At 37.8% G+C, this 7,760-nt stretch overlaps 1 protein-coding gene across 1 annotated transcript in view; it reads right to left on the bottom strand.

Moving 5' to 3' along the window:
• The window catches only part of Thsd7a (thrombospondin type 1 domain containing 7A), a gene marked incomplete at its 5' end in the record, with an annotated part of 460,951 nt that overhangs the window by 207,358 nt on the left and 245,833 nt on the right, over nt 1–7,760 (bottom strand). Inside the window, 2 exons of the mRNA XM_023701405.1 lie at nt 3,200–3,381; nt 5,864–6,118. Of these exons, the coding sequence (XP_023557173.1) occupies nt 3,200–3,381; nt 5,864–6,118 (437 nt within the window). The remainder of the gene's footprint in view (nt 1–3,199; nt 3,382–5,863; nt 6,119–7,760) is intronic.

Below are 7,760 nucleotides of genomic sequence, written 5' to 3' on the forward strand. Positions count from 1 at the left end.
AGAGAGACAGAGAGAGAGAATCAAAATCGTGAGATTTATTTGCAGCCAAAATCAGAATACAAATAAAATGTAGATGCACTCTAAGATCAAGCTGATATATATTTTGTCATCTATAGAAGCTAATACTAATTAATGGCTATCCTGTTGACATAATTCAACTGACAAATAACATAGCAAGTTGTAACTACTATACTAAATGATTTTTGAGAGTAGTTGAATCATATGGTTTTGACTTTCTGGAAATTAAATAAACTAACCCCATGCAAGAGAATGTTCTGGTCAGCCTGTGTGGCCTGAGTCATTAACAGTAGTGCATAGACAGACGAACCCAGAGAGTCATGGGGCTCTGTCATGCGGGTACAGCTGCCCCACTCCCTGTGTACAGTGACCTGCCAGGAAGATAAGGAAGTTTATGTGAATTTCATATTGCTTGCTGCTTTTTGTGTTAACAAGTTCCCTTCTGAGTTAAAGTACTTGATTTTGAGGGAGGGTATTTTAACACCTTGGTTATACGTGAAACAAGTCACACAGAATACAGTGTAAATCTGAAAAAAAGAATGGTCCAGACTGTTCATCAAAATAGGTACAACATGAATTGCTCTTCGGGTGAATTGTTGGTGGTTGTATACTACAGGTTCCTTGGAATTAATTTCATTTTAAAACTGGAGGGAGAATTTATTTGAGAGGTTTCTTTTTCTTTATAAAGTGAACTTTCTCTCCTTCATATCTATTGAAGAAGCTAGGCTGGGAAACATCTGCACATCCCAGCCTATTTTGTCTCCCACTCATACTCACACAGTCTTTGCATATCACCCCTGGAATTGTGGGGTACTGAATAGTTTCTTAGTGGAAAATGTTAAGTGCCCTTGGTGAAAGAGGTTGTGGAGTTCTCCTGTTGTTCAAATTCTGAGGAAAAAACACTGCTCCTTTTTTTTTTTTTTTTGCCAGCTCAGCCCACCTTGGGTGTGTGGCTGGCACCACATGTGGTGCGGGGGATCCAACTGTAGCCCCCTGCACCGGCATAAGCTTGCCTAAGTAGGCGCTTTAGACCACTGAGCTATCTCACTGGCCCCAACACTGCACTTTTTAAGGAGAACCAACTGTTTGGGAAGCTCTATATTAGATGTTCAGTATTCTTAGAATATTATATAAAGGACAAAGTTACTAAGTTATTCATGTTGCATGTTAACTTTATAAATATTAAATTCAGGTGAAGTAATTCTTTCCTATGTATTGACATTTGCTTTAGAGTAACAAATATATCATAATTTTTGTGTGTGTTTCTTTGACCTTTATTTTTGGTATTCTGCAGTACTTTCAACAAGATATGAATGACTCCCTGAAAAAAATAACAGTTGCAATTCAGAATTCTTAAGCATCCTTTGAAAATAATAACCTACAAGACATAATTGACATTCAGAAACTAAAATCCATTCTACCTCAAGCCATGAAATTATACTACTCTGAAATGACGACTGTAATAAATCTACCCAGGAGAGTTAAAAATGCAACCATTAAAGTTGCCAAAAATATTAATGTACTAACATTACATATTTTATGTTACTTTCTTACAACCTCAAGATACATTAGTAGCAAAATGTATCCCTAGGCTAGATTCCTAAATGAGATGGCATGCTTTGTAAAATTAGTGCATACAGGACAATTACAAAACTTCAGTACTTATAATCTATGAATTTCTGGTCACTAGTGCCACTTCTTTTATAGAAGCACAGGAGCCATCTCTACTGTTGGTCATTCTGATTATTCTTGCTCAGATCGCTTGTCTGAACAGTTTCTTTTTTCCCTTCTGTCATTTGCTGGTGTCACCTAGGATCTTTACTGTTTGTTTTTTCCAGTCAGCACCATTCCTAGGTAACTCCAACCTGCCCTAACCACAACTTGCCAGATACAGCATGCTGATCTTCATGTTCAAGACTTGAGATTTGTTTCTCTCTCTCTCTCTCTCTCTCTCTCTCTCTCTCTCTCTCTCTCTCTCTCTCTCTCTCACACACACGCTGTATTGTCATACTGCAATAGAATTGTAGACTTTTGTGTATGCCAGAGTAATGGCTTGAAGGACTTCCACAGCATGAAATCTGTACTGATGTCTCTATACACTCTCTATCTTTTCATGTGCTTTGGAACTCAGTTTGCAACAGAAATTGCCAGGACTGTTTAAAACTCTCCTAAAACATATTCATATTAGAGTAGATTGCAGACCTAACTGTTCCCTGTAATCTTCATCCAACAATGATGAGAATTTAATAAAAGCATCACCATAAGAGAATGTATACTTTTTTGGCAGAGATACTGGTTTCATTTATTTGTTTGCATACTTACAGCATCTGGCCCTAAAATTGGTACCATAAATAAAATAAAATGAAACATATACCTGCCAAGCTATTAAAGGGGAGAAAATGGCATTGTTGGGGTTAGAATTTCCTTTTATTGTACTCTTCTAAACAATGTATTTATTTTACTTACCTTTCCACTGAAAGTTTTATTAAATATCATGACTAGTTTATTTTTAGTACATTTTAATAAAATGAGATTGATTTTTATGAGGTTTTACCTCTCACTTAAAGGAAAAATTAGGCTTTCTATACTTGTATATACTTACCTTATAAGACTTTATTCTAATTTCATAATTTATTAGTTCTGCTTAATTTTGATCCAGGGATGAATCAGAAAGGCACTTAAAGGTTTCTTTTTTTTCATTTATGTATTTGGTACAGGGTCTCACTGTGCAGCTTGGCCTCGTAGTGATCCACCTGTTTTCAGCCTTTCCAGCCCTGGGATGACAGGTGTGCACCACCCCAACTAGACTCTGTCACTGGCTCAGCGCACTCCAGGAGTGGGACTGGAACAGCATGTGGGACTGGGGGTTGAACCCTGGTCCCTGCACTTTCCAAAGCAGGTGCTTAGTTCACTGAGCTATCCTGCCAGTCCCAGAAAGGCATTTAAAACAAAAATTTAAAAAGAAGCTTGTCAATAACTTAAAACTGAACAAAAAAGACAGATTTATATTCAAACTTTTCAACAGCTAGAATGTGGATTAAAGTTAACCGTGGTGTACATCAACTATAATGAGATCAGAAATATGACTCTTTGCAGCCTGAATGGCTCTGTGTACACGCATCTGGGGCTGCCACATGCTTGCTGTCCATGAGCACCTCACTTAGAAGAAAGCAGAGCATACCTTCTTTGTCCTTGTGTGTGCTTAAGTGCGCTAGGAGGTTATCATTCGTTTGCACGCAGTACGCCTCCCGGGTCTGGACGCCCCCTCCACAGAGGGCAGTCTGGTTGCCTCGCCTCTTGTCTTGCTGGCTGAGCAAGGGGTCCACGCGACATTCCGTCCACTCTGTGGTCCTCCAGCCATACCTACAGGAAGGAAAAACCAGCAGTGGCTGCCATGCCTAGTGAGGGTAACATTTCTCCACTCCTTTCATATTTTGTTTTAAAAATTATTTTAATACTGTTTTCCTCTCAACTCCATCATGGACTGGAAGTAGGATGAAAAGCAAATTTCAGTGCCTTGCCTATCTTCTGTAGTGCCCAGGGAGGAGCAGGGTTAAATGTAAAATGATTCTGTTTTAATTGCCATTTGTAAATATTTTATGAAAAAAGCAAATACTGAAAGCATAAAATTTTATGTTCAATTAAGCTAAGCAAACCCAAGCCTGCCCTTTCTTGATGCTCATAAACAAAGAAAGATTAAATTTGAAAATGGAAAACATCCCAAGTGATGAACTCAAACATTTGTTTTGTCTCTAGTAAAATGAATATTGCTTCTTCACACTGGAGCAAAACTATAATTGTGTTAGAATTAAAGGAAACAATTCAGGGCTTTCTCTTTATTGGCAAGAATAGGAATTGGCTCCTCTTCGCCTCTGATGAATGTTGACAAATGGAAAGTGCTGATATTTCTAATCAGTGAAGTGTAGGAAAGACAATCTATGACGCACAATTAAAGTACCAATCAAGATCATGATGCAAAAGAAATGTTAGGGGACTGACGCGTGCTTGAAGGACATAGGCAGGAGCCATTTCCTAATGCACTTGAAGATAGAGGCAGCGTTTTTTCATATCTAGGATAGGAATACTCTAAAAGCCCAAAGAAAATAGCTCATGTAGAACTTGGAGTTGAGTCACTTTAACCAAGATGTTTTCTCAGTAAGCAGATTAACAGCCAACATAGGTGCAAATGGCCATGCCAGTGCGTATCTCAGTTAGACAAAAAGGTTAAAGGGGGCCTTCGATGTCAGATCTGAAGCTTTCCTTGGTCAGAGAAGTTCCTTGACAGTACAGCCAAGAGCACGATGGAGAGTCATGGCTTAGCAGATGAAGGGCTGGGTGTCAGGGACAATACTCTTGGCATCTGTTTGTAAAGGTAGGGTAATACTCAGGTCAATTCTAGGAACACGGAGTTGATGCCCTTTTGCAAAGACAAGGTACAGAGAGGTCAAGCTAAATAATTCATTTATTAGGGAACGTAAATGATGACCACTTGAAAATGTAGAATGAAATTTCAAGTTAGGTCCTTTCAAGGAGCCCCAGGAGAGGAATGGATTTCCAGTTCTGTAAATATGTTATACAGTCTAAGAAAAATGCTACTTCCTTAAAAAAGGGAGCAGAAAGAGACTCAAAAGATTTTATCAATTTTGTTAATGATGTTTAAATATAAGAGGATAAAGACAAAAATAAAAAATTCACAAGAGGGAAAAGAAGCTGAAAATTCTGGCAACTTCCTTTTGTATGTCATATGGCGAGAAATCAACAAATGGGACAGTTGGGGACAGAAGGAAACTGGAGTTTTCAGTTACTTGTTATATTAGAGGACAATGGGTAATTTCAAGAAGCTGCGAATTGAAGTTCTCACATAAATCATCACCAGTTTTGTTATTTTTAGCTGTAATGGTAGGAGTATTAATTTCCTTTCTCACTGGTTTGTGAAGTTCCAATTGTATGCATGGTTTTGAAATGTGTAGAATATTCCAGAGACGCTCATGATGAGGTTTGTGCACCACCGAGAAACTCAAGTTTGCTCATTTGTTTTGTATCTATTCTGTATTCAGATAAAGCTGAACTGTTGTGGTTGCCAAGAGAGTTCACAATAATGTCTTGGAAATAATGCTTTTAAGGATGAACCGAACAGTGCTGCACTGCCAAGTACTTGTGGACTTGTCTTATTTCACGTGAATGCAATCATTTTCTGGGTACTTACTATGTGTTGGACTTTGTTATACACTGTAGTGCTGAAACAGGAAATATATAAGGCACACAGATGTAACACCACACCTATGCATAGATCTTAAGATTAATAAACACAGTTCTAGTCTTTAAAGACTTTAATGTTTCATTAGTTTGGAATAGTATTTTATTCTATTTAATGGATATATATATATATATATATATTTTGAAAGTCTACGGAATAGGGATAAACAAGCTATAAAATCTAAGCATCAAATCAACCTGTCACTTGCTTGTGTAATAAATTTTATTGGAACATAAGCAAATTCATTTGTTGACAGACTGTCTATAATGCCAGTGACGATGTGGAATTATTGCAAAAGAGGAATATGCGACCTGCATAACCCAATGTATTTATTACAGGCCCTTAGGGAAAACAAAAACATTTGCCAACTGGCATTACAGAAAGTACCTAGGTAGAGAAATCCTGCTAAAAAGTTTAACCTTGGTGGATATTTAGAAGCTTCGACTTTATTCTGCAAAACCTGTATTTCTTTCTTCTTCTTTTTTAAGCATAGAGTTTGGAGGGGGCTATTGTACGTTTCTGCTGTAAATGTGTACAAACTGCTGCGCTTTGAGCTACTGTTCAGGTCAAACAGTGCGGGTCACTCACGTGGAACAGGGCGCAGCCGCATCTTCTGGGGCCACACAGGCTTCTTTTTCTTCAAGTTCCGGACACTCCTTTTCACTGCCCACGGGAAACTGCCTGATGGTTCGAGTCCTCACGCGCACGCCGGTGGGGGACGACGACGTCTCAGCCTGGCACACTTTTGAGCACGGGCTCCATTCCGACCACTCAGACACCTGACACTCTTTGGTGATCACGCAGGACTGGAAAGTCGTTGGCAGCTTCTCCTGCTGGCAAAAGCTGCAAAAAAGCATTGACAGTCTCAGCGCGGACTCTCGGGCAGCGATGGGCGCTATGTTGTACACTCCGCAGTAAACAGTGGATTGGGCGTTTTCATTTCTACTTTGAGGTGTGGTTTCAATTTCATTGAAGATATATTAACATTTACAATGTGTAAAAGCACGCTCAAAACTAACATTTTCATTACTTCCCATTTTGTAAGAGTCGTTAAAACATGCACAGGAAATAGGAAATAAAGGAGTTTAAGGAAAATTAGTTGCAGCTAGGTTTACCATAGTTCTCATTTTACTCATTCTGGAATTGTTTTAGTTTAGGTAACGAGAAACCAAGAACTGTTAATGTACATCAATTTCCATTTTGTTTAGTGACTTAAGGATGCTGGGCTAAATTCAACATGGTTTTGAGGAGAGAAAGTAATTTAATATGTGCCTTAATATTATTTTAATATCTTTTGAAATTTTATTTATAATTTCTAATTATAATGTGTCTATTCAACTACATCAAAATTTCTAATTAACAGTTGAATATATAGTACACATAAGCATATGATAATGAAATGCATTCTAAATATTGGAAATAGGCATGTATTAATTTGTAGAGGTATTCATTAAATAGACCACCATGTGTCCTTAATGAACTATTTATGTTCAAACACTTGTCTACCTCTTTCTATTTCTACTTAAAGTAGAGAATCCTGGATCCACATCACAATATCTACATTGAAGATGAAGATATTACAAATGCCAACGCCTAAAAGCTTATGCGCTTTGAGGAGAGTTTGGAAGTAAGATGCACTGTGTTGACTCCTAGTTAAAGTCTCGCCATCTCAGTAACCCATGATGTAAGTTCCTGCGTGCAGACTGTTACCAAGAAGAGAGATGTACCCCGAATGGGAGAATGCACTGATGATGTGACATTATTTGGGTGCTGCATTTATCTATGATCATTAACCATCGAGAGAAGCAGGTTCATTTCACCGTGACAATTCACACTGCATCTTCTTAAGCTTCCTGGCAGGTGCATGAAATTGCATTCGTAGGAGAGAATTAGAGCTCTCAGAGTAGCAGAGTGCAGTTGTGTGCGGTGAGAAGACAAAGTAGAGGGTCAGCTAAGGGTGGTGGCAGATATATCCTGTGGGTCAGCATTATGTCCTGGGGACCAAAATGCCACTGCTACTTCAGTGTTATGTACTGGATACTGATGATGTATTGGTACCATGATCACTATGAACCAAAGCTTCCTACATCATGAATAAATTTTCACTCTCACACTTAGGACTTTATCCATAGAAATCAAACAAACTAATGACCAAGTGATAGCTTCCATAGTTTTTGGTTATAAAATTCTCCCTGAGGTTTTGATAAAATTCATCTTAGATTTTATAACCTTGCTGAAGTTTTTTTCATAAATGTTAGCATGTGTCATCTTTTATCTAACATTTAATAATATTTTATAATTATGAATATGTAATACTTTAATGAAGTCATAGTTTATATCCAAAGGATTGACAATCACTTTTAAGCTTTTGTAAATGATTTGATAATTGGTCTCCTGCCTTAAATAATAGTTCTCCTGCTCACCTAATAGAAAGTTCATGTGTTAACTATGTAACAGATCATATTATTATGATGAAATATATATA

This window comes from Octodon degus, unplaced genomic scaffold (assembly GCF_000260255.1).
Source record: "Octodon degus isolate 3935 unplaced genomic scaffold, OctDeg1.0 scaffold00135, whole genome shotgun sequence".
Taxonomy (NCBI): domain Eukaryota; kingdom Metazoa; phylum Chordata; class Mammalia; order Rodentia; family Octodontidae; genus Octodon; species Octodon degus.